General features: G+C 38.1%; 1 protein-coding gene across 1 annotated transcript; it reads left to right on the plus strand.

Moving 5' to 3' along the window:
• Positions 1–133: 133 nt before the first annotated feature.
• On the plus strand, positions 134–27,684 carry STK26 (serine/threonine kinase 26). Its single transcript, XM_026038960.1, has 11 exons — positions 134–206; positions 13,580–13,810; positions 19,483–19,539; positions 21,000–21,108; positions 21,201–21,358; positions 23,287–23,472; positions 24,098–24,246; positions 24,896–24,989; positions 25,328–25,390; positions 25,483–25,619; positions 26,062–27,684. Exons 1-11 carry the CDS (start codon positions 165–167, stop codon positions 26,084–26,086), a joined length of 1,251 nt encoding a protein of 416 aa, XP_025894745.1. The 5' UTR covers positions 134–164; the 3' UTR covers positions 26,087–27,684.
• Positions 27,685–27,776: the final 92 nt, after the last annotated feature.

The raw sequence follows: 27,776 nt of genomic DNA on the forward strand, positions 1-27,776 counted from the left end.
GGGCCGCGCGGGGAGGGAAGGAGGCAGCGCGGCCCGCGCTGAAGCCGCCTCCCCGCCGCTTTGTCCTTCCAGGCCCCGCCGCTGTTTGTCACCGCCGAGGCGAGGAGGAGCCGCGAGGCCGCGCGAGGGGAGCAGCGGGCGGCGCCCGGCCGCCGCAGCGCGCCATGGCCCACTCGCCGGTGGCGGTGCAAGTGCCCGGCATGCAGGTGAGCCGAGCCGCGCGCCGCCGACGGCCCAAAATGGAGGCGCCGGGCCCTGAAGCGGCTCCGGAAGCGGCGCCGAGGCCGCGGCGGGGCCCGGCCCGGCCCGGTCCGGCCCGGCGGAGAGGCCTCCCCCCTGCGGAGGCGCCGCCACGGGGCTCCCCAGCCGCGCTGCCCCCTTCCCCGCTTTGTTCCGAGCCGCAGCCCGTGGGAGCCTCCCCGGCCCCCGCAGCGCGCAGGGGAGCGCGGCCCGGCGGCCTCGCGCGGGGCCCGGCCCGGGCAGGCGCCAGGTGAGGCCCGCGGGCCCGGCCTGGCAGCCTCCGTGGCCCACGACGGCCCCGCCGCCCCCCGGGCTGGCAGGGAGACCCACGGAGGCTCCGCAGGTGCTGTTTGCCTTCCTTTCTTTAAAAAGGGAAAAACAAAACCCCTTATATAACTGATATTTTTAGGAAAAAATCATTTTTTAATGAAAGTTGGAATATGACGCTTTACTGCTCATTCCTCTGAACCCAGCCTAAGTTTGGTCCGAGATCCTTATTGAACCTGAAGGAGCTAAAGACCAAGCTCATTTCGGTGTTGATAATCTTTTTGTTTGGCAGAGGAGGGTGACCTGGTCAGTGTTTCCAGCTTTCCCTTCACTCGTGGGATAGTTGTGACTGTATATCCAAGTTTTTATTTTATTTTTTTCTCTAGTTTTGGCAACATAGAAGCCTTTATGATAGATTTCTGTATAGGTGAGGTAGGTACAGATAACAACTCAGGAGGGTTTCAGAACAGAAGGGCGAAGTTGCTTATAGTCAAATACCATCATCTGTTCCAGGAAGTGTAGAATTGATATATGAATTGATATATTCCTGATAAGATGTCAGAAGTTTTGCTGAACCCCTTTTGTTTATATATATATATATATATATGGCATTCTCCTATTTGAAAAATTTATTTCAAAATTCAAGTTGATCAGTTCCTTATTTTCCTGTCGTCTTAGTATTGCTGTCCTATTCTTAGCTGCCTGTCATCACAAAAGACCTTGAAATTATTTGAAGTGGTGTTTTCCACTGTTAAACCAATAAAATTTATATAATGACACAGTTAATTCCACAGTTATTGTTTTTAGTTTAACCCAGACCTCTTAAGAAGAAATGTTTGTAGGTTTAAAACACTTTTTTTTAACCGTTACATATGTACAGCTGCATAGAATTAAGATCTGTTTTCCCTTGGTGAGTTTTTTTAATGAAGACTAACACAAAAATCCTGAAATTTATTATAATATGAAGATGCTGAATTTTTTTGCAGAATTATTCTGCTAGCTCTGTAAGAAGAGACATAATATAGCTTAAAAATACATATATTCTGGAAGAGGCTGTTAGTCTGAAGTGAAGGAGTTGCTTCTTCTGTTTTTAACCTATTTGAACTACTCAGCCAGGATTGTGTGAGTGATTTATAAAAGTGTCCCTGCTTATGCTCCGGGTTAAAATAAATGTGTGGGGTGATTAATTGGAGAAGGAATAAACAGGTTCTTGTGTGATGGAAGAAGATCAAGTAGCTTTATTAAAACTAGCGCTCTGGGAAAGTGCCTGTAGTCTCAAACTCCTTGTTTTGTAGCCTGTATTGAGAGAAGCATTTCACTGAATGTAACAGTTGGAAATGGAATTTGCCAGAGAATGCATTACAGGTTTGAGGTTTCCAGTTATAGTCTAGTCCTGTATTTTTTTCTATCCCACTTAATTTTTTTTTTTTGTATAATGATCAGAAGTACAGAAATAACTTATTACATAATTCCCATAGCCAGTGCAAAAGGAAAACTTTGCCAGTTTGTCACTGGGGTATTACAGAAGCTCTTTTGACTATTTTAAGACCTTTCGTCTAATGAAGAATCAGATTCCCTTAAAAAAAACCAAATTCAAACAAAGAAAACAATGGAAGGTCACAGAGTTGTTTTGATGATCTCGGACTGTGACTCGCAGTACCCCATCAATAGTGGAAGACCCAGGGGTAATGTTACCTGTTGCCATTATGAGTGGTTACAGAATCAGTTGTTTGCATAGTGACTGTGTTGTATTTAACCTGTCACGTGTCCCTAACAGAACCATATTTTATTCCTTACACTTTCTTGCCTCTGCAGTTGATTTTCTAAAGACGTTTTTCTCACTTTTTTTGGGGGGAGGAAGGTTCTATTTATTGTAATTATAGGGTTGTAACTTACCCATCTGTGAAATTTGGCCTATTCAATAAAATCCAAGATACTTGGTAACTCTATTAGTGCTCTAAAGCTGAATATTATACCACAAATGGTGGCATTTTATATAGAATCCAAGATTAGAAGGAAAAATGAAATATTGATGGTCTATCTGAATACAACTCAGGTGTTCTGATTGCATGAAGCACAGTTTGCCATGAGTTTCAAAGTCTGCTTGGAGTTTTTTTTAGTGTAAAATCATCATCATGTAACTTTGTTTCTTTTTCTAATGGGATAAAGGTATCCAAAATAGTTCTTTTTCTGGGAAATTTTGAGATATCACAACGATCTGGTCCACTGGCTCCATCTTGAAGGAATCTAGTTTAACTGATGTGAAGAGTTTCTAGATATGGCTTGCAAGAAAGGGATTAGTCTCCCATTATCTTTCACCAATCAAGCGACTGTGCTGAAAATGTGTTAGCACAACTGAAGAGAAGGTGTTGGGCATTTTCTGTGGAATCCTGTGATCCTGTGTTTCTCTCTTTTTCCAAAAGATCAGAAGGTTTAAAGTAGTTATGTCAGTCATTTCAGATTGGTGTTTGTTCTGATAAGCTTATGTTATTCTCATACATTGTTCTGAAACTTCCTCAAACTGGACTTTGCAGCCTCTCATACATAAGCTTATAAATAAGCAATAATTAACCTTTCTAGGGTGAGGAGTGAGGAAGTTTTGCTGTCTGTCAGCATCCTAAAGTTTTGAACAAGTCCTTAAACTCAGCAATGGAACATCACTCAAGAAAAATATTTATATCTGGTAGAGTTCTTATGTGTAAACTTTTCCCACTCTGAATTGTTGTACAAAATCTGAATCTGTGAAATACTCATTTAGTTGATGGAAATGTCTCTTTTTTTTTTTTTTTTTTTTGGTCACACGTGTCTCTTCCTGTCCGTATGCGTGTCTTTGGAACCTCATCTGTGGCTTTGTTTCTCTGCGCATCTCTGCTGTCCTACTCATCTAAACATTTTCTTTTTCTCATGGCTTTGTTGATATCTCCTGATCCTGTATGGCAGCAGTCTTAAGTGCAGCAAGGTTGTTTAGACCTGATCTCCATCTGCTTTTACTGGCATTCAGGCTGTCTTGTAATGAAGAGCCTAACTTCCTCTAGAGCAGCTAGAAACATGTGACCTATCACCACTGTGATTCACAATTTAAGGACTGCTTGATTAAACGCACACTTGGATGGAAAGGTGAGCTTTGCCCTCTGTGCTGCCAGTTAACAGGGTGGCTTTGGAGAGCTGCTGATTGAACAGCCTGGCTGCTAGAGAGCCTCATGCTGAGGGATGCTCCGAGGCAGATCAGTGAACTTAGAGTTATTGGATTGGGTATAGAAAGGTGGAAGAAAAATAACGTTTAATTTTTGGTTATGTTAGACTTCATCTCAGAAATGGATAGGATGCAGTTTAACAGGGGAAATGATTTTGATACTTGAAAGCCAGTCAGTAATAGACAAAAAATAGTTTTCCTCTTATGCCAGTGTATCTGCAGAAATGGTGCTTTATGCATAGTGCCTAAAGCTGGTCTGAAAGGGTCAGATTGTACTGTAGTTGCAAGAATACGACTTCCGATTAAGAGCAAGCAGTCTGTTGTTTCAAGCACTTAAATGTTTAAAGAGAAGGCATTAGCAGAACATAAAACTTTGAAGAAAGATCTATTCAAGGATCTGTTAATGTATTCTCCTTAGAACTGAGCTGCATCCAGATGGTTCTGCAGTGAGCCTGAAAGGGCTTTATATTTTCATTATTTAGAAATGCAACTTACTTGAAGCAACTGGGATTTCTTGTGAGTGGTCTAGAATGGACTCCAGTGTTTTGGTGGTGAATACTTCATCTAATTTCAGTCCCTTAATTCGTGCTTTGAGCTACACTGCAGGCAGACTGCAGGAGCGTAGTATTTTAAGACCTTTACACAACACATCTCTTTGCTATTTGAAGCAGAATCATGCTAAACTATTTGTGGAATTCCACGTTTCAGTAGCCCCTCTCCGGTTGTGCGTGACGTACAAACTGTATCCTGCTGAACGGGAGGCTGCTAACTCAGCTCAGGCTATAGCTGAACTTGTCTCTTCCGTCTTGTGCATTGTGATAAGTTATTCCAATGACAAGGAAAAGTAGGGCTCCGTCAGGCTCTTGCTGTCCCACTATTACCAAAGGAGGAGGATAGAGAGTGCCCTGGGAAGCGTCTGCTACCCTGGAACTGCATAAGCTGTAACCAATTGCAGTTAAGCAGACACTTTCATCATCAGGCTGAGACAAGAAAAAATACATAGCAGTGTTTTCCTGGCATTTTTTTTTTCTTCAGATTTTATGGCTTTATACACRCTTGTTAAGTGTGCTGACCTGGAATTCAGAGGCAAATCTGCAGAAGCTGTAGAGAGTACATAAAAGCAAACTTATCTTTTTTCACCTTGATTCCTGTGTTGTTCTGTACCATCATATTGTATCAGTTTTAGGCAGGGCATAATTTCCCTAGAAAAGATGAAAACATCACATCTGGAACCAGATTTTCTACTTTTATGACTATATCACATTTAATTTATTCTACAGTGGTTATTCTGTTGAATTTAGCATTGAAAAGATTTCTTTTTTCTCCTCTTTAAACTCCAGTGCCTGACTGTCATCTTTTATGGGTCCTGTAGAAAGGTCTGTTTTTTCTCCTCTCCTTTTTACTTCTTTCGGAGGAGAATTTGTTCTTTATATGTAGAAACTTTGTGGCACTCCATTAAAAAAAAAAAAAAAAAAAAAGAGACTGAGTATGTCTGCAGGCACACTTGTCATGTGAGATCCCTGAAGCATCTTGGTAAGGACAGGCAAGCGTATTGCCCTCAGTTTTCATTGTTTTCCATGTCCTGAAAATATTTCCACGTCCTTTGTTTTTAATCCTTCTCTGAAAGTGAAAGGATGAATTGTCAAACTGCTGGTAAAAACACTACTCTCTTGCTCTTCAGTGGTATCTTGAGATTGAAAAGTCACTGACCATGAAGTGATAAGAGACTTTTTTCTTCATTTGTTCTCCTTAAGGACTGAGCTTAATAATTGACAGACTTTTGCAGAGTTCAGGAATGTTGTTTGGGGGTGTGCAGGGGGTAATAGAACAAGGTTGGTTTTGAAGCTCTTCTGTATGGAGTTTTTTTTGGAACCCTGTATTTAGCAGCAATATGTATGTTGCCTCTGCAAAAATAAACAGTGTCATGAAAGAAGCCACTGTTACAAATCTGAATATTTCTTTCTAACCTCTAGTCGTCGAAAATCAGAATATTGCCATAATACYGCCTGAGTATTTAGATGTTTTTAACTTGCAGTTACAGTCTGTTGATTGTTTTTGTGTTGGAACTTCTGGGGGCAGTTTCTGGTGTAGTTTTTTTAAGAGCAAGTCTATTCTGCTGATTTCATGAGGATCACCAAGCACACCCTTCAGCTGTGCAGGAAAGGCTTTAATCTCATGAGAACTGTCTCCATCTCCTTGAGATTCAGAGGAATTCGTTCTGCCAGAGGGATTGCAGCCTAAATAAATAGGGCAAAAAGAACTCAATCYGAGAAACTATTAATAGAGGGACAGATGAGATAGAAGTAGCTTGTTGGTCTTGTCTTCTCTCCTGTTTTGTGCATGTAGTTTTGCAGAGATATGTTGTGAGTTTGTTATCTCCGTAGCTGAGAAAATTGTGGCTTTAGCATATGTCTCTTAGTGGAAAAAGCTTTGAAGAACYGCATAGCTGGCTCTTAGAAGTGTGAAGCCAAGTTTGCCTTGCCAAGTGTTAGATCTGAATGGTCTTGATTGAGGAGGCATACCTGGAAAAGCTTCATGGCGTGAACTACCTTGGATCTGCAGGAATTCTGTGCATGCCAGGGGAAGAAGGAATGAGAAACACTAGTTCTCTATGTTTCCCAATTCGTCTGTGGGAGGAGGGAGTCAGTTATGAACCAGGATTCAAGAACTGTCTGTTAGATCCTGAARAACATTTAGATTTATTTCCCTGTCTTTTGCAGGCTTTGCTTTCTGCTGGGTATTGCTGTATGTCCTGCACATTGAAAAGTCCTGGTGGGTGGGTGTTGGAGGAACCCATAGGGCAGCAGGTAAATGGCAAGTTGGATTTCAGTGCAGACCTCTGTGCTGGTAGAGGGCAGCTGAACACAGAATAAATGGTCAAAGCACTGTGCACCTTTGTTATGAAGTCCCTAAACATAAAACTCTGAACAAAATATTCCGAATTTCTACTGTTGTAAGTCAGTCTACAAGTATATGGAGCAATCTAAAGAGGGAGAGATGAGCCTTGTAACTGCAGGGTTGGCAGCTTAGGACAGGACAGACCTGACCTGTAGAGGATGGGAGGACAGCCTGGCAGGAAGATCACAACAAGATCTTCGCTCAGGAAGGGGTAATCCTGCAGCCTCACAGCAAGAGCACTTATACCTCCCTGCACAACTTTATTCTGGCCTAAAGAACCTGAGGTTTTTTTAATTACTATTTGTTTCTTTATTAGGATGTTTCTCTCTTCCCCCCCCACCCCTTTTATGTAAATGGGATTCATTTTTAATGCTTTAAAAGAGCTAATGAGCTTCAAAGTAATTGAAAAGGTAGTATCCTGAAAAGGGCAAGTTGGTGTCAGCAGGATTAGTGCCGTGCTTTCTTTGCAGGTCACTGTGARTTGTCTTTATCTGTGTGCAGGGGGGCATTGTTTATTTGCTTTTCCTTGTGTGTTGTAGCTTCCAGTCCAGTGTGACTCCTATGACCACTAAGGTCTAGCCCAAGCAGACTACAGTTTTGAGGCTGCTGCTGGTCTTTAGCCTCAGGGAGAGGATGGAAATACAGACTCTGAGCAGACTGATGTGTTTTAACTCCTTCTCAAAATGGTCCTTGCTAAAGGAATGGTCTAATATCCTGTAACTGTGGGATTCAATTTGAGTTCCATCATAGKCAGTGACTATTCTTGGATAGTTTCTTCCAGTAAAGCTCTTCACCGTGTGTCATGTTTTGAGGCTGTTATTTTTCAGCCAATGTTTTSCTGGCATGCTTTAATTTTGTTTACCCTGAAAATAAGTAGTGACTACTTCAATAAAGAGATTTAAGAAAGATATATCTAAATGAGTGTTAAACAGGYTTTGCTGTTGCTTCCTAGTTCATCAACTGGCAAACTAGAAAGCTGATTTTGTTACTTTTATTCTACCTGGATTATAGTACTAGTTTAATCATACTTGTAGGAAATCTGTGTATCGGGTTCTAACTTGCACAGAMAAGAATGCCAGCATAGCTTCTGGATTAGAGCAGTGAGTTCATCTGCAAAACTCATATAGCAGTTGCCATTTAGTTGCAGATACTGGCCCTCTAAATACTCAGAAAAATGGCACAAATGCCACGATGATTTAGTTTATTACTGTCAGAGGTTTGATGGAGTTGTTTCTTTAAATGGGTGTGGTGAAAATTAAAAAAAAAAAAAGTTTGCTTGCGTACGATAACGTGGTTGAAGAGAAAGGTATACTGCTAAAATAGCTCCCAGCCCATAAATGGTTACTTTTCTGTTTTCCTATTAGAAGTGGCTTTTACTGTCTTTAAAAAGACCAGATTTTTAAATGGAGAGATTATAAGTATTCTTCAGCACTGCGAAATTGCAGTGGTCCTTTGTCTTCAAATTCAGTTGTACAGGCAGGTCATTGAGGTGTGTTAATTATCTATTCAACACTCATTTGACTCATTCACAGCCAAAGAGAGGGAATTTCTTTTGAAAGATCAGTTTGTGGAACTTGGTAATAAAGGTTTAAGCATTTTACAATATAGAAATATGTAGTTAACTTCCACACCTGACATCTTCCTTGGTCAAGTGACATCATCTTAGCTAAACAGTTTCCAGTCACTTGCATTTTTATCAAAGTAAAGATGCATAATTTGTACCCCTTAGTCCACCTTTCTTAATCCTTTTGGCTCTTTTGGAGACCATGGTCTTTGGAGATGGGAACAAGCTGAAGAATATGCAGGTGTATGCAGTGGAGTGAGTGTGTGTTAGTGTTTTTTATTATTATTATTWTTTTAATTTTATTTTTGAAGGTGCTGGATGGGTAGGATTAAAGGAATGGCTACAGAATGGAAGTTAAATGGGAGTTATTTTTGTTTATTATTTGCCAGTGCAAGTGTAAAGACCAACCTTTGGAAAGTGTGTTTATTTTGCTTTTTGGTTATTTATGCTGTACCCTAAGCCTCTTTGTTACAAAAGTGAAAGAATAGCTGAAAATAGAGGAAGTGAGCTTGGTTGTTTCCATTTTCAGCACAATATGCAGTTGACAGCATGCATCTGCCTCAGCTCAGAAATGTTTTGAGAATACAGTTGAGAATGCACATTCTTGCCTGTTCTCAGATTTTTAAGGAAAGTTGATTTTAAGACTTTGATAGTGGTAAGAATTTTCAAGCAGCTGGCCTCTATAATTAGTAGCTGACTAGGTAAAAACAAAGGCATGTTTTTTCTACTTTTTATTATTTTATTTTTTCATTTGCTTTTTGTGGTTGGTTGTTTTGTTTTTATAAAGCTCTTCAGGTTCTCACTGAGAATGTCCAGTTGGCCCCCTCAGAGGAGGGAGGCACTTCCTCAGCTGTGTAATGTAGGTCCAGGTCCCATTTAAGGAGAGCAGATCTCAAACCTAACTTTTGTTCCCTCTTATGCAGAAAAACTTAATATTGCAAAGCTTTGGTATTCTGTGAAACTATATAGTTTGGTGGTCAGAATCATTCTTCTCTTAGGTATTACACAGTTCTAATAAATCTAGTAAAATATCTAATATCCTGTTGTTTAAATCTTGAAAAAGACTACGTTGGAGTACTGATGTGTTTCACTCTGTTTTGAGTGGCCATCTAGGTTATTTTTTTTCTGATTTTTTTTTATAAGTGATAATGGATTTACACCTGTGCATTCATTGACTTCAGACTATTTAAATGATACTTACAGAAGTCTGTGGCGCCGTTTGTATGAGTAGTATTAATGTGTTTTAATATGTTTTTAAAATTATTTTGGGGTAGGGAGAGAGGAAATCAATCAGGAATAAAAAGTCAATCTTTATGTGGTTTCTCTATCTTAAAGAAGTAAAATATATTTCATATGCAGATAAAGTATGGGAGCATATGTAATATATATGGTAATGTGATATGTAATTACAATATGTGGAAATATATGCTTATAAGGTTTGGAAAGAAACTCGACCAAGGTTCTTTTACTATATCTGTTGATGAAGACTTTTCTTTAAAATGTTTCATTCCTTTACCAGTCTTAACAATCTTGCTTCCTTCTAATTTCAGTTCTCTTGGATTTGAACAGAAGTGAAATACAGACGTAATACATTGTCTAAGAATAGATRAATGTTCGTGAAAGGGTCAATTTACTTGTAATAGGATTTTGATGTGCGCTCAACCCAGACACAGTATTTTGTTAAGAGTCAGATAAATGTTGAGAATAGATTTTCTTGGTTAACTTTTGAAAGTCAGTAAAAGAAACGGACTAAGTGTCTCTATTTCTTGAACCAAAGTGTTTGTTATGAGGACAGCAAATGATATCTTGAATATGCAGTCTCATATTCACTTTCTAATTTTGCTGTCAGCTGTAATTTGCACAGTAGGACTTAAAATGGTTCAGTTCATGGTGGTTTTAGCAGCGTAATTGTCATAAATTCTAAAATGAGAGATCAGGAGCCTATCAGCACTGCCTTCATGCTAATATAACTGTGAGGCTTCACTGTAAACTAGAGATTTTTACATTAAGTTTTGCTGCAACATAATCTCCTTCCTTTCCTTGATCTTTCTGTAAGGTAGCTCTTTTCCTTAAAGTTCATATTTTGCTTCTCTCTTTCTGTAAAGATAAGGTTATTTTAGTGAGTAATTCCTTGTATAAGTGTCGTTAAAATACACAGATAGCTTCCAGAGATATCTTAGAGTGCTATTGTACCAGATATTTTAAAAACATGTATGAGTAGATACTCTGGTCTCCTCTTGCCAAACTTTCTGGAAGTCTTTTGAAATCTTTCATAAATGCCTTCTTTTTCTTTTTTTCTTCACTGTGCATTTAAGTAATGACTCAGCGTAGGTGAGCTATACTGTAATATTTGCTTCCACAGTTTTAAGGGATCTGCTGTTTTAAATGAAGCCCAGGAGACACTTGAAAATCCAGATAATGTAACAGCATTTCTGGGACGGGCTTTAGAAATATTGTTAGAACAACAGAATGTATGTTCTCCCATTCACAGACTACTTAAAAGGAGTCCCATGAGACTGTTAAATTATTTGCCTTAGGGAACCTAGAGGATCYTGGGTTTTGTTTCATTAGATACAGGGTATTAACGTGGTCTCTGAGATACTTTGAAGCTTCTGTTTTTCATCCATTTRTATGCAGCACCCTTTAATGAAATTCATTAATGAACCTTCTTAGAAGAAGATCCAGTTCTGTAAGCGATGATAGCTTGAGAGCTCTCCTGCTCTGGCAGATCCTGAAGCATTCACATCTATCTAACCTGCATATTAATCAAGATGTTATGCTGAGATTGTCTCCTGTCTATTATTTGTGTGTATTTGAGTGTTTATTAAAATACAGTTTAAAATTACTAAATTGTTTCTTGTAATATGGTGCATGTCATTAGATATCTGTATAATCTTGGAAGTTAGATATCAGGTGTGCTTTAATTTAATTTCAAAGGAAGAATGCAGAACTTGGAAAACGGGTAAAGGAAAGGGGTCATGGATAGGAAGGTGAGCCAACTGGGAAGTCTTATAGCAGAATATAGCCAGAGCATTGCTGCATAGCTATTTTTATCAAAATGAAGAGAAAATGCTCATGACTAACCTGTTCTGGCAGTCGACGTGGTGTAACTAAATGCAGGTACTTTGGCAAAAGCTGTTTTGCTGTAGAGGTTTTTAGCTGGGGGCTCTGAGCACGAAGTTGGACTAGGTGACCTTCTGAGGTCCCTGCTAGCCTGTTCCATGAGCCTGTCACCCTGTCCTTGCTGTTAAACATGTGCTTGGGTTCCAGAAGAGGAGAGGGGAGCTGAGCGGTTGTGCAGGGCTGCTGCAGCGATGGACTTCGTGGGCTGCRCAGAAGGCTGGTGTTGCCCTGACATCACTCTGTCAGGATGAAACTTATATTTATGAATAAGATTATTTTAGGGTATTGAGGAAGATTTGCTAATCGTCTTTGAACTCTAAAATGTCTTGTTTTGATTTGTGGTGTTTACCTTTCAAGTCCTTCTGTGGATCATGGATGCGTCTACTAAGAGATGAAAACAAATGTTTTTTTCTGGGGGGCTAGGGAGGAAGAGGGGCTTAATTTTATTTCTGAAGGGATTTGCATGGGTRTTTTCTATGCTTTACTGGCAAAGAACTTGGCACTACTTAGCTCCATAACTTCCTCATTTTTTGTATATTTATAAAAGTAACTGCATTGTTGTTTCATATCAGCATGAATCTTAGTGCTTCGTGCTTGCTCCTCTTGTACTTGCATAAGTGACTGTCTTTAGCAGTGACCTTTTCCAGATGAACTTTTCCAGAACCTGACAAATCATCTGTTAACTCTTAGTTACATCTGTCCCTGATTCATGTCATCATATTCTTAAATAAATGCTTGTTCTAGTGTGAGGGAGGGAGAGATAATAAGAGGTAAAGAAGGGGGTGGGATCTTCCCTTTTTGAATGGACTCGGGTAATAATGAACTGATGAATAATGAATAAGATTTCGCATCCATTTGCAAGAGTGTCAAGATCTTTTGTAACTGAAAAATCTTTAAGCTTTTTAATATACCACATGGGCATTTTACTTATTATTTCTAGAGGCTTCTTATGCAAGATATTCTTTGAGTTGGATGCTGCTTTCCCTTCAGACTGACACTATTTTTTCTTATTTAATATATATTTATCATCTTTTACATATACATTTATTCAGAGCAGTGAGTGTCAAGTTTTAGGACAGGAGAAAAAATGATCCCAATGCACTTTTATATGTGTGTTTTCAAATACTGCCTTTAAAGCAGAGTGATTTGGGGACTGGTGAGATGCATCTTGTTCTAGGCTGTGTATTGAGTTGTCTGGCTTGCAGCAGTAGCAAATTATCAACTGCAGCTCTTCTCAAAATCCTGTTGTGTTTTTCAGAAGAAGATAATATGCCTAGTTTTTTTCTCCAAAGCGTAGGCCTTTTTGTTGGCATATCTCTCTGGCCTCTCAAAAACAGCTCTTTGCAGACTTTCTTACTGTGCTCTGAAGTTTTGTATACTTAAACTCTTCATCAGGTCATTTGTGTCTGTCGGATGCTATGATTTTTGGATGGGGAGCATTCCTAGCATGCTTTAGCTTGAAGGGTAAATGAGAAATTGTTTGCCTTTTTTTCCTTTTTCTCCTGACAAATGGATGCAGCTGAGCAATTTAAAACCTTTGCATGGTAATTTATCCTGGAAAGACTTTCTGTGAGGTGTTCTCAGCAGTGCTCTACTCCCACTTCTAAGGCGTGCTTAGGTGATACCAGCCAATTCTGGTCAGTGCTCCTGTGTTATTACTCTGCTCCAGCTGTCTGATTCCCTCTTTGAACATCTCCCAGGCCCTTTTGCTCTACTTTCACTTGGCTCTCGAGTTGTTCTGAACATGCCTGATCTTATCAGAGTCTCTATGTACTTGGTTGTAGGCTGCCAGTACATACAGGGTAGTGCAGCCTTCTCATAACTAGCTCCATGCTGTATATCTTGATCTGATGCTTTTTTTTCTGCCCAGGGCCCTGGGCCAGGTAGGAAGTCAGGCTTTTTTTCTTGCCTTAATGATGCAAATGGGTAATGATGATGGTGCTTCTCTGCCAGTGGGTGCATTCCCCTGTTACTGTGCAGGTAGAATCAGTATCAAGAGAAGTCCAATTCTTTCCTTGCAGAGGGCTTTTTTATAGGGGAATAAAATAAGGTTTATACCTGACTTTGTTTTAAGACTGATTTACCCTTGACATAATTGCATAATATATATTCTGGAACTAATAGCTGGATAGAACTTAGTGTACAGGAAATAATCTTATCTGATASAAGCCTTCTAATGATGACGGTAAATCTGGATGATCTGCTTCTTGAGAAGCAGTAAGAACTAATAATTTGGATAATAATTTGGAAATAAGCAAGTAACTTACGTGCTTTTTTTTCTTCCCTTTTTCTAGAACCACAGAGCAGACCCAGAAGAGCTATTCACAAAACTGGAGCGCATTGGGAAAGGCTCATTCGGTGAAGTCTTTAAAGGAATCGATAATCGGACGCAGCAAGTGGTTGCTATAAAAATCATAGACCTTGAGGAAGCAGAAGATGAAATAGAAGATATTCAGCAAGAAATAACTGTTTTAAGTCAGTGTGATAGTCCTTATGTAACAAAATACTACGGATCATATTTAAAGGTAACTTATATTTCTCAAAACTTGCTATCAGGATGTTGCTCAGTTGTTCTTGAATTTGAATTTATTTTTCCCACTTTGATTTGCTGCTTTTGCTGCATGATCTTTGAAGCTGAAAATAGCACAAAATGGCTGCAGAATGAAGCAAGTAAGCAAGTTGTATGGGAATTGTTCTTGTCCTTGCTTTTGGAGTTGTCTTTTCTCATCTCTTTCTTCCCTACAGTACCCAGTCTAATCCGGTGATACTTCCATGTTAGAAAAACAGTGTTTACAGCTATAGTAGCAGAAGCTTTTCTCTGATATGGAAAGATACCCTGTGTTGTGTGGGATTGTGTTTGTAATTATGCAGCATAATAGGCCTGAGACAAAGTAAAACTGACATTAGCAAAGTTATGTAATAACTGTAAAATATTATCCAAGACACAATTTAAAAAAAAAAAAAAAAAACCACCCTACAAAAGTCCACAATGTGGAGTAAGTCTTTTCAGTTTGCAAAATTTTATATGTTTTTAATGGATACATTTTTAAAATAGTGAAGTGTTAACCATAGTTACTGCTATCTTAAATATCCAGAGGTTTTATTTATTTGAATTTTTTTGAGACGTTTCAGCAGTTCCATCTCTTTAACATACAGGTAGGAGCAGTGGTATCACAGACCCAAATGTGATCAGTCATTTTCACAGTTCTTTGCTTATCTGTGATGAACAAAGTCCTAATGTTACCTTCCTGGATATCCCTATTTTTAACTTTGAGCTGTAGAAGACCAAACGTTTTCCCTGTAGCACAAATAGGTACAGGTAACTTTTGGAAAGTGCTTTTACATGTACATAGCTCTGAATTTCAGGATTAAACATTGACAGTTGTGAAATAACCTATTTGGGGGGCTTCTGATTTGTTAGGCTGAAAAAGCTTGATAAGCGATGGATTAAATTTGTTGAGAAAAGTATTTTTTATTCTAGCAATATATGTGCTGAAGCCAAAAAGGGTTTTTTTTTAATTTTTAAAAAATCTTGGCAAGTGTAGGAATATGTTAATGTCATATTACATTCCTAACAACTGAGTTCTTTCTATTTCTAATCTATCTTGATAAATTCTGAAATATTAATGCTGGTCCCTTGTTTACTTTTCACACTTCTAATGTTCGTAGGGGAAGAAAACATCTCTGAAGTGTGGGAAGGTTTTTGTGGAAGTTTGACTGTTGTCTGGTTCCTTCAAGAAATTTCTCAGAGGAAAAAAAAGAAAGTTTTGGTTTACTGGAATGTTTTTTTCATTCCTGAGTAGCATGATAGGTAATTCTACTGCTGCTGTTCCCCAAGTAAATAAATGAAAATATCCACAAAAATAAAAGAATTACTTTTAGTTCTTTAATTAAAAATAAATAAAATGGCTCTAAGTAGCTTACATGGCTTTTTTTTTTAAGGCTTGATTTAGCCCTGGGAACTAATACTAGACCTTGTAGCTGGAGATCACTTGGGAAAGAGTATATTGGCTTTGTTAATTGTGCAAAGTATCTTTTATTATGCCTTCATTTTAGTTAATTACAGATATTTCCAGGGTTTCTTCTGACTACGTTTTATTGCTCTAGCTTTTAATTTTCTATCAGCTATTACTCTGAGAGTAGTTGTCAGCCTGTTGATCGTAAGGAGCTGCAGTATTTCCTTCAGGAATTTTGCTGCATACTGTAGGCATGTCTTGGAAACAGTGAAATCTGTACTGTTGTGCAGCAAGTGACTTTATATAATTAAGACTAAAGGCATTACTGTGGCACCACAATCCAAACAATAAGACATCTTGTTGCATTCTAGGCAACAGGCAATGGATTAAAAAGTCAGGTAGGTCTGCTGGTGATTAATTAGTTCTGTATATAAAAGATMCTGAGACTATTTCTAGAAACAACTTTTAAAGTGGTAGCTAGAAAGAGCATAACTAGAAGGTATTTAAAAATGTAAAAAGATCAGTGGGATTTTTTCTTTCTTTTCACATCCTTCTTTGTTGTAGATGACTGAGCTCCCTAATGCTGGGGGGAAAAAAAAAGATAATATGTCTGGGTTTTGGCTAGTGAAAGGTATGAACATGAAGGCATCTTTTAGACTGTTAGAAGATAAGGAATCAAACCAGTCTACCTTCTTCCAGATCATGTTTGTGGAATAGAAACAGCTTTCTAAAATACACTAATCATCCCTATGGTTTTTCTCTGAAGCTCTAGGAAGGATGTTAGAAATTTGGAGTTGTGTATTGTCTAAATCAAGAAGAAATGGGATTGCCCTGGCTAGACCAGAGCAAACCATCAGTGCAGATGCACTTCACGTTGCCTCAAGTACTTGCTGATTCATTTCAGTTGAACATCCAGATCTGGTTTTGGTCATTAAATGATATTTGCAACCTGCTGCTAGTGAAATCTATAAAATTGAATGGCTTTTACTTTCAAGTGGCAGTTTCTGATGGAAATGGTTTTGCAGTAAGGATGAAAGAAGTAATTGTGACTAAAACGATGTTTGCTTCTCTTTTTTTATATGTTGTTCAGTTCATCTCATTGAACAGTTACTGCAGATCTTCTATCATAACTTTTGCTCTTCAGTATTAAGTAAATTTTATCATTTTCAGCCACTTTCAGTTTTTACAAAGTATTCTACCTTACAGCAGTAGTTAAAGGTCTTACTTTTATATCATGTTGCTCACTAATGCTTATATAATTACAAGCTTACAGCCGTATTAATGACACTTCTGTAGACATAAATGAATTTAAATCCTAGTGTAGATCTTGTTTATGTTGGTGATAAGTCAGCATCTTAATTCTGTCTTGAGATTCAGCATGGCACTTCAATTTGAGTTAATACAGGAAATAATATTGTAGCTTAGTATGTGAATAAAACTCTGACTGTAGAGGGCACTGCACAAACTGCTAACGTGTAGCAGTGTGACTTAAATTAGAATTGCTGAAATTAGTTTTTCCTTAAGCTTAATGACTTGTTAAGATGTCAGTCTTGTACTCTTACAAGATCATGTAGGAAAGAGKTTAAGAGTATTAAAAGTTAACCTAGTTCTGATGCATTTTGGTGATGCAAATCTGTGAGGTTTGATAGGTCCCCCTTCTACTCAGCCCTGGATAGGCCACATCGGGCATACTGGGGAGCCCAGAGCAGGACACAGCACAAGAGGGATGTGGAACTACCAGAGAGAGTCCAGCACAGGMCTATGAGGATGATCAGGGGCCTGGAGCAAGGCTGAGGGGGATCTGATGAATGTCTATGAGTTCCTCAAGGGAGGGAGTGAGGTGGTGGTGGCCACCGACAGGACTAGAGGAAATGGCCACAAACTGAAGCACCAAAAGTTCCACAGGAACTTAAGGAAAAAATTCTTAACAGCAAGGGTGACAGAGCCCTGGAACAGGCTGCCCAGGGAGGTTAGAGAGTCAGCTTCTCCGGAGATCTTCAAAACCCGCTTGGATGCAGCCTGTGCCATGCTTTAGGTGACCCTGTGTGTGCAGGGGGTTGGACTAGATGCTCTCTTTCAACCTTAAGGATTCTGTGATTCTATACCTGGGCTGTATTTTTCCAGGTTGATTCAATTGAGAGATGGTCTCTTGGAGACTAAAACATCCTGTCTATTTTCCTGTTTGTGCTGTATAGCTTTTGGTCTAGAAATTGAATTTTCATCCCTTAACTATTACAGCACTCTCGGCTTGCTCTTTTTTTCTCGTAAATAAACCAAGCTTGAGGATAACTCSTCATGGATAACTCCTATAGTAACATCTGAAAACTATCAAAATTAAACAGCAGTTTATGCAGAAGAGCTTTGAGAACATGCAAAGATACTGGTTGTGTTCTGCACTGCCTATTTATACTTAGCYGACCTAAAATAGCTAGGAAAAAAGGGTTCTACTTGTTAGCTAGCAAATACACACACCCAGTAACACTGGATGATAGCAATTTCTTTGAGATGTTATATTACAGGAACACAGTACTTATTCATGTTCACCCTATACTGTTTTCAAGTAATAGTCAAATCTTCCAAACATGCCTGGTAACCACAATGTTTGCCTTAAACGAGAGTTTCTTGCAGGTTTTCTCAGCTGGCAAAGTTGAGCTTTATAAAAACCTGCTAAAATTAGCCAGCCCTTCCCTGCTGATCTCATAATACTGGAATAGGCCCTCGTAAATGGCGTGTTTCTTAAATTCAGTATAAATCCAACAGAGTTCACTTTGTTGAGATAATTGGATGTGGTGCCCTCAAAAACTGCACCTTTATTTGCTTGTTGGGTTTCCTTCGGATTTCTTTTACTAGCCGGGAAAAGAAATAAGGCAGAATATAGTGCATAGCCTGCAGTATGGAAAAGGCTTGAAAAAGTAGTTCTGCCATAAGCTGTGCACTGTTACAAGGGACGAGCACTAGTAAATTATTTGCAGGAGACTTAACCAGTAAATGTGACTTTGCCAGTGCTGGTTTGGTTTTAATGACTGATCTTTATTGTTGTGTTTTATTTCCCAGGAAGTAACTTCTTGCATGCTTCATGGAGTAGTAGTCCGTAGGTTTAAATCCAGATATCTTACTCTGAAATGTGAGGAGATTGTGGGAAGTGAACAGAGAAGACTCCCCTTTGGAAACAGCAATATTGCTACCAGATCTTTCTGTTTTATTTATATGAATCAGTCACTATTTTCAGCTGCACATGCAGGGCAAAGTCAGCATCTAGAAATCAGCGTTAGAAGATTTTGTCAATTCTAGTGTTCAGCAGTATAGCTGGGATCTCAGCAATGAAAGCAGAAACTCTTGGCATTCCTCTGCCCTTTTTCCAAGTAGGAATGAAGGTTCAAATAACATAAAGGAATATGCACTTTCCAGTGTGATCTTTAAATCTTTTTAATTACTTGTGGTGTTCTTATCTTCAACCTTTAAGTGACCAATTTGGAACCTCTAGTCTGAAGGCTTAGGAAAAGGGCAGGATTTTTTCCTCGATACAGTAATGCAGCTTCTCCCAGATGGTGTCGTGTGCTGCTTGTGTCTCAAAGTTGAAGCTGCCCCAATGGTAGCAGGCATGTTTTTGGTAGACGTAAGACATTGAGGGACTCTGAAATTTCAATTTTTGCCGAATCTGACAAGCCAAGTTGGAGCTTGAGGGTGCTGGATACACACTTGCTCCATTACCTTATAGATGAAGAGGCATTTAACAGCTACATCCATTTTTATTTTATAGTTCTATTCCCTTTGAGGAGAAGTTTCATCTTATTTTTATTTTGTATTTCGCTTTTTTTTCTTTCCCCTCCTTATTTAAGGAATCTTAAGGTCTGCTGAATAGCTTTGCTCAGGCAAGGATATGAGTTAAGACCACAGTTTGGTGTAACAGGAAAGTTTCATTTGAGAAAATCATAGGATAATTTTATTTACTTAAYTGTGAGCTGATCTAATTTTGTAAATTTCTATGAATTTTATTACACATGTGTATTAAGAATGCATCTCAGCTGAAATTAATTGTCTGTATCTCATTGCAACTACAGTCTTAGGAAAAAACTAATTTACTTTAAAGCAGTAATTAGATACAACCCAATGATTAATGGGGCTCTGCAATTCTGTTCTCCTAGCTATATTCTGGTAGTCTTTAGGGTTGATGTTTTTGTTTTGTTCGATTATTTTCAGGACACACTTGTCCTTCTAACAACTAATGCCTCTCTTTACAGGGCACAAAGCTATGGATAATAATGGAATATTTGGGTGGAGGATCAGCTTTAGACCTTGTAAGTATATGAATTTTTGCCTTTTGAGTTCCAGTTGTAAAACTGATATTAATTTGGTTTTGCTGTTTGTCTTCTAAGCGCTAGGATGTGTCCATTAATTTTCAGTCCAAGGGAAGCAAACTGAGATTTTTTACTATGAGGAGAAGTAGTGTTCTTGCCATGTACCTTCCCAACCCCCTAAAGAGTAGCATATTCATTAGCCTAAATTCAAATGTTTCCTTTGGGACTGGGTTTCAAGAATGAATGTTGTGTGTGCTCACAGAGTACAGCGAATTTTAACTGGCTGAAAAGGTGTTGGCTTTTCCATTTTCAGATATTTACAGTTAAACATGAAAGTGCCTTTTTCTTAATATAATGAGGCATTCATAAAGGATGTAACTTAATAAATAAAGGGGGAAAAAAAGGCACAGTCCACTGAACCTGGATGTGGTTTCCCCTCAGTTTCAGTACAGCTCCGCCTTGACTGTAAAGCTTAGACTCGCCCTTTCCTGTAAGATAATATAACTTGGGCTTTGTCTATGTTACTTTGGAGTAAAAATACAGTGTCTTCAGTATTAGAGAATCCTCTTGATGTTACAGTTGCTAACAGAGATCTTGTCTGCATTGATTGTTTAACTTCACTAATTTGTTCTAACATTTTTTTCATGTGAAATTTCACTGCTTTGGCTGAGCTGCAGCAGTGCAAAGGCATAGTCCTTGTGCAAAGCATATGGTAGCTTGTAGCTTTGGAGCTTAGTCTTTTGGGGGACGTGGCTGTGAGATAACTATCAAAATGTTAACAAAGAATAAATTATTTCTAATGTTCCACAGAAGACTGTAAACACAGCTTTGAGTAATATTCCGTGGTTTCAGTCCTCCTTTAGGAGGATAAAACCTTTTTGTCTTGATAGCACCCTGGTGTTCTTTCTCTTTCACTGCTGTATTTTTGCTTTGTTTGCTTTTTAGCAGAATTACTCACCTTAGTTGTTTCTCTTTTATTTAGATAGCTTCCTATGCTGACTGACTTTACACTTAGTCCATACAAGTTGCTTTGCAGTAGTGTGTTCTGTTGTAAATGAAAAACAAACATGGAATCCAGTATATTGTAACATGAAAAAAAAATAGATTGTTAAGCTGTGAACACATACCGTGAATAGTTTGATTTATTTTGAAATAAACTTGGATTTCGTAACTTATTTAATCTAAAAGGCAAAATTCTATGTGCAGGCTTTGGCAAACTAGAACTTCTTGGAAAGTTCATTAACTTTTCATATGGATTCAGAGGTGAGGGGAGTGTGTATTTGTGTACATAAGAAAAAGAATACTAAACCTTTTTCAGTATATTTTCAATATAGGAGACTTAAAGATGATTTAACCCTTATTTCTTGGAGGATATTGAATATTCATGTTTATGACTTCTCTTGGTTTTGTTAGGTTAGATTTCAAGTTTAAATTTGAATTAACATGTGCTTTCTCTAAAGCTGCGGGCTGGCCCATTTGATGAGTTCCAGATTGCTACCATGCTGAAGGAAATCTTGAAAGGTCTTGACTACCTGCACTCCGAGAAGAAAATCCACAGGGATATAAAAGGTGCATGGCACTTTCTGTATAATTTCTATCTTTTTAAAGTTGTAAAATCATAGGAGCCATATTCTAAGTATTGTATTATTTTCCTGCGGCAGCTGCCAATGTCTTGTTATCAGAACAAGGAGATGTTAAACTTGCTGACTTTGGAGTTGCTGGGCAGCTGACAGATACGCAAATCAAGAGGAATACCTTTGTAGGAACTCCGTTTTGGATGGCACCTGAAGTTATCCAGCAGTCAGCCTATGACTCCAAAGTAAGTGTACTAATAGAAGGTCTTCCCTTTGTATCTGTAGCCTTGTCTGTTTTGTCTTTTTAGCTCTGAGTACTGATGAAATGGATTTCAGAGTTCTGAATATGAACATGGAAAGTCTGATTGGATTGTTTTTATGCTACAATTGCATAAATTCGGTACCTTTAAGTTATCATTCTTTCAGGGAAACTCACTGGATGCTCTAAGTGCTATGGATTTTTTTTTTGAATTTCATTCAGTGTTTCCCATTTAAATTCAAACAGTGTTAAAATTCTCACCAGAAGTAATCAACTTGTTTAAAGCTAAGATGGCAGCTGAAATTTTGTTCTGTTCTCCCCATTTTCAAAGAGCAAGGTCTTTGTCATAAAAATTAAAAGTATCTAGGTGCTTTAAGCTGGCCTCCTGGACTTCCTCTTGCCAGGAGCAGGGCCGAGGGTGAAAAGGGGGAGTACTATTGAGGATAAATGGAGGTTTAAAGGGCAAGTTATGAGYGATAAAATTATTGAATCTCTTAGATTATTGAATGTCTTAGAAGTTACAAAGAAATGCCCTTAATTTGCTTTATACTTTTCCTAAACTTTTTCAATCTCTTTGTGAAATACTATTGAAAAAGGTAAGGTTGTTGTGAGTCATGTAATCGGAAGGAAAGCATGGACCTTGTTTAGGACATTTCCTGCAGTATTTGAGAACCATTGCTGTCCCTTCATAGTAGCAAGGTTATTTCTGTCARTACCATCCAGATGTCTGTTCTCAGGGTCTGTCTAAACATGGTTTTTCCTGAGAACAGGAGCCCCACCCTGGTGCCTTCACCTCCCTGTTTATTCCCTCTTGTTGTCCTCCTACTGCTTTTGAGTGTATTTTTGCTCAATTCAACTCTCTCTTTCCATCAGTTTATGGAATTCCATCAGTTTATCTCAGAAAGGAAACAAACATGTAGACCCACTCCAGAGTACTGCTGTTTGTTTTTTTTTTTTTTTTTTCCCTGTTTTAATTGTTTTTGAATTGATTTATGTATTGGTAACATTTATCTTAAGCAGTATTGTGATATGTAGAAGGCACATAGAGACAAACTGTAAGTGTCCCTGCTGTGTATTCCCCTGAATATCTACTGAGCAGGATTAGGTTGAGGGTAAAGAGTGATTTGGAGGTCTTCCAAACCTGCCTGGATGCCACCCTGTGCCACGTGCTCTGGGTGCCCTGACTTGAGCCAGAGAGGTTGAACTAGATKATCTCCAGAGATCCCTTCCAGCCTCAGCCTTTCTGTGATTCTCTAACAGTGGTGAGATRCAGTTTGTAACTCTTGCCTAATATACCGGCAGCTTTGGGTTAAGACTTCTGTGCCATGCAGTCTCAACTATGCAGACACTTGCMCAGTAAAACTGGGGTTCAGACCTTTTAGGAATTTGGTATTGCAGGTTTAATAATCGTTGTTGATCACTTCTTGGCTAAATTCCTTAAGGAGTCTGCTGGGAAAGAAATTGAGTGATCATCTGCTAGATTTGGTTGAAGACCCCCCCTGTTTCTTTACAGAGTAAGGTGTAAGAACAAGGTTGAATACTGAAGTGCTTGTGTAGTTCAATAGCAGTATGCAGTTTTGATGTCTAAACAGAACTGAACTGCACTTAGGAAATTCATGGCAATTCTCTTCAGTTTTTTTATGTGGAAAAAGTTTCTGGCAAGAGAAACATTTCTGAGGCTTTTTCCAAAAACATGTCTTCAGGTACACATTTAGCACTGTAGAACTGGAGGTGATGTATACATTTGCCAGAGTTACTAAAGACTACTATAGGGCTATTAAAAAAAAAATTTATCCATCATCCGCTTATACTAACATTAAGGTTGTAGTGTGTATATAGAAAGCTTTTAGTTGCTAAATGCTTTGTCATGGTAGTGCTTAGTTTTTTACTAAAATTATCTTTTCCCTTTCTCAGGCTGACATCTGGTCGTTGGGCATCACTGCCATTGAACTAGCCAAAGGGGAGCCACCCAACTCGGATATGCATCCGATGAGAGTTCTGTTTCTCATTCCTAAAAACAATCCTCCAACTTTGTTAGGAGAGTTCAGTAAACCTTTCAAAGAATTCATCGATGCATGCCTGAATAAGGACCCAACATTTGTGAGTAGATAAAATGTCTGTGTGTAGGTGGGGTTTTATTTTTAATTTATTTATGTATGTGCTTTTGAGAGCAGCTGTTTTTGTTCCTTCTCATTCTAGCCCATCATACTCAATTCAAACGATTTTAAAGACTATACTTTCCACTGAAAGTGATATAAACGCTTTTTTAATGCATGTCTTCCCATCCTGCTTTCTTCAGTTTAAAATAATAAAAGCAAGGGGGTGGGTGAMCAAAGAAATGATAATGTCAGAGACAACTTCCTAAGGAGCAGGCTAACTTGGGCTCATATAAGAAGAGAGAAGGCTGAAGAATCTTGAATGTTCAGCAGAACTTTTACTGTCTGCTCTACAAGGAAATGTTGCATCGGMGAATTTTGATTAGTCATCTTCCTGGGTGTGTACTTTCTAATGCAGAAGAATACGCAGTATAGTCTCTGTGCAACTCRATCATATTTTTAGAGCACTTGTAAATGTGGATTACTGCTGGCTTTTCTTCCTGCTTGAACTGAATTCCTAATGCTGTACAAATTAAGATCTGGGAGTCAGTTATACTAAATCTCCATAGCTATCATACAAAATCAGAGCATGTTACCATGAAGATAAATATTTCTAATGTTTCTTACAGCGCCCCACTGCAAAAGAACTTCTGAAGCACAAATTCATAATGAAAAATGCCAAGAAAACTTCATATCTGACAGAACTCATAGACAGGTTTAAGAGGTGGAAGGCAGAGGGGCACAGTAGCGATGAATCCGATTCCGATGGCTCTGATTCGTAAGTTCATTTTCACAGTGTAGCCTGGGTTTGTGTAGTTATTTGTCTGTTATCTTTAAGTGTTACTGGCATTGCAGTTTACGTATCTCATTCACTCCTCTCCTACGTAACTGTCTTTACTCAGTATGTTTTGCATCAGCGTTGACCTTTCAAAGGGAACTCTTTTTCTGAACCTAGAGACTGATGCATAAATCAGGCTATGCACTCATTACTTGTTTAAACTTCTCCTCAAACTCAATTTCAGTTCTGTTTAAGTACTGGGTGTTCCCTAGTCTCAGGTTAGTGGTTAAACCAAAATGCAACACTATTGAAAACATTGCAGAGCAAGACCAAGGTGTGTGAAGATATGSCATGTGGAACAGCATCTGTTCTCCAAGTCTCTCATTTTTCTGGATATCAGATAACTTTTAAGTGGGAAACCATGGGAGAAGGAAAGCTTTATGAGTAGACTAGATGTATTTGCTTTSATCAGGCTTTGACTTAATCTCTAGGGTTTGTCTTCTCTCTGAAGTTCAGTTAGATTCAGTGCACTCTTTACTTTAAGGTGTGCTGAACTTATCCACGTAGGTTTAATATGTATTTGGGTTACCTGTGCTGCTTAGCATGCTGTTGTGGCTAGTGTTATGTAAATGGTGTCCTTTTCCTTCAGGGAATCAAGTAACAAAGAAAATAACTCTCATCCCGAGTGGAGTTTTACTACAGTTCGAAAGAAACCAGATGCAAAGAAGCTGCAGAATGGGACGGTATGTATGATCTGAAAACTTGTTCTTTAAAGTGCTAGTTTTGAAGCCATTGTGACGTATTCATAAATGCTAATAATTACTTCCTAAGAGCTGATTACCTTTTTGTAAGTCGTCACAGAGCTCGTTAGTGATAACGTCAGCCTCGGTTGCAGAAGATACCATATAGTAATAAATTATCTGTTTCTTAAAGGTTGAATGTKAAATGTTCATATGATATTGATCAGAATAGAACTGTGACAATGTGTGACATGACTTTCAAAGTTGTCCATGCTATGTAAAGTATAATTTATACACTCTACAACAGTATAGTAAAATAACCTGCATTTGCTCATTTTTAGGATCAAGAGCTTGTTAAAACCCTGAGTTGTTTAACAATGATAATCACCCCTGTGTTTGCTGAGGTAAGCTTTAATTTAAAAGACCTTTTGAAAGTATGGCAAAACCAATTACACTTTGTAAACTTTATCTGTTGTAAACTTTATCTGTTATTCAGCTTAAACAGCAAGACACAAATGATGCTAGCAGAAAAAAAGCGATCGAGGAACTTGAGAAAAGTATCAATATGGCAGAAGCAACATGTCCAGGGATCACAGATAAAATGGTGAAGAAACTTATGGAGAAATTTCAGAAGTAAGTTAAGGACTTTTGTATGCATTTAAAACAACCAAAAATCTTTATTCTAAAATAAAAGCTTAAAATTTAATGCCTATATTCAAGAAAGATTGACTGAATTTTAGATACTGTGTATATTAGGAAAACTTGAGTGGAATTCTGTGATAAGGGACAGATCTGTTAGAAGCAGGAAGTTAAACTTTTGCTCTGTTGCTCATATGGAGTGCTTCTGGTTGCTTTGACTAAAATTGTATCAGTCTCTTTTTTTATGTTCATTTAGTGCTGCAATGGTATTATAGTTAGAGTTTGCAGCTTTTAATTTAGCCTGCASTTTTATCTCAAATATATTTATAGCAAGTAAGGGAGTAAGAGAATCTGCACTTTGTCTCTGATCATTGGACTGACTACTATGTGGTGGTTGCAAAGTGAAAATGGAATAAAATTTCTGTTTTATTTGTAGATTTTCTGTTAATGACTCATCCTAAGAAACTTCACGTAATTGACTGCTGTTTCGTATGGACCCAGTGAAACCCACCAAACTACTTCAAGCTTGGCAGTGCTTAGCTCATGAGCTCCTTGTGCCTTTTGGATCTTTGCAACATATTGATGGTGATTGAGGATTTGAAAGAACCTACTCAACTATTTTGTGGCAGTGCACATGGTTTTATATTTTCAGGAAATTATTTTGTAAAGAACAACTTTTAATATTGTAGTTTCACCTGTTTAACCGGATAAATGTTGAGGTGCAGTTTTGCTTTTAGAAATAACCATTACTTTAGTTACTAGGAAGTGYAAGTACAGTATGTTTTGAGGCTCTTTTGCGCCTGTGCACAGGGATGTACAGGTCTTTTGTATTCCTGAGTTAAACTTTTGTAAATCACTAACAAGCTTCAGAGAAAATAGCTTTTTCACAAGCGTATTCAAAACATGTAACGTAGTGGCAAAGGTATTGCTGTAGCACCTGCTTCAACCAGCATAGAGTTATCATGCCCTGGGAAATAAACCTGCAACAGTATCTACTCTAATTCTAAATTGGTACAGTATTTTAGGCAGCTCTATGATTACATATATTTGAGAGCAATATGTCACTAGTTTGCAGGTGATATGTAGCAACAGGAGTATCCTGATGTACAGTACATAGGTTACCTTTTAGCGCAGGTTTTAGGTAGTAACTCAATCTTATTCATCATGGTAGGAAAATTAAAGCAATACAGTTGAGGGGGTGGGGCTTTTGGCAATAATGGACAAAAACTGAAGTCCAATTTAATTTAATTTTTTTCCTCTGAGTATACATGCCTGGGTGGAAGGGAGCCAGAGAAGCCGAGCGTCGCATGATACATACCTCACAAGCAGGTATAAGCGTAACACCAGCGTTCTGTGTGGTGGTGTTGTTTCTCCTGTAAGATATTTATACACGTTTTTGTTCTTAAGTACATTAAATACAGTGCATCAACATAATTTGTTTATAATTTTCTGAAAGTGTATTTTAAGATATGTATTTACCAGTTAATATGCAAATAACTGAGTTATAGATATTCTTTCACGAAAAGGTAGTACTGTGCAGTACGGAGTGATTTTTTTTCTTTATTTCCTCATAAAAAGTAGGTAAGACTATAAAGTTGCTTTCAGTTATATATTTATGGTACTGCTAGATGGGTAATATCTTCTTTTTCTGTTTTTTGTTTTGGTTTGTTTTCCTTTTTCAACCCAGTATGTATATTATGCTGAAGTTTTGATTGTTTTTTCAGTACTTAGCTGTGGAACTGTTGGTGTAAATTTATTTTTGATAAAGGCTGGGTGTGTTTATTTTATGGTTCAGACCTGCACATTTTGTTTTTGCACAAAAGTCATTTTAAAGAATCTGAAATATATCTGCCAAATATTGAGAAAGTAATGGTGTGCAAGTAAATATTGCATTTTTAGTCAAATGTTGCCATTACATCGTTTTTATATAAAGGACACTTGTGAGAGATGGTGGTTAGATATGCCAAGGACAATTATTTTCAATGGTGCCTACACTGTAAAAATTAGTTTTAACTCCTTGTTTTAATTTTAAAGAAAATGTTTCTGTTTAAATCTTTCATCTGCTATATAACTGAAATCCAATTAGAATTTATATCTGAGAAAAAAAAAAAGTCTGGAAATAGTTTTTGAAAACAATAATGTTATGGATTA

This window comes from Nothoprocta perdicaria, unplaced genomic scaffold (genome assembly GCF_003342845.1).
Source record: "Nothoprocta perdicaria isolate Ctin4 unplaced genomic scaffold, notPer1 scaffold_22, whole genome shotgun sequence".
NCBI lineage: Eukaryota > Metazoa > Chordata > Aves > Tinamiformes > Tinamidae > Nothoprocta > Nothoprocta perdicaria.

Coding starts and splice junctions, on each gene's coding strand:
- STK26 (XM_026038960.1), top strand. CDS start 165: ATGGCCCACTCGCCGGTGGCGGTGCAAGTGCCCGGCATGCAG. Junction 13,811..19,482: donor ACTACGGATCATATTTAAAG/GTAACTTATATT, acceptor CTCTCTTTACAG/GGCACAAAGCTATGGATAAT. Junction 21,359..23,286: donor AGTCAGCCTATGACTCCAAA/GTAAGTGTACTA, acceptor TCCCTTTCTCAG/GCTGACATCTGGTCGTTGGG.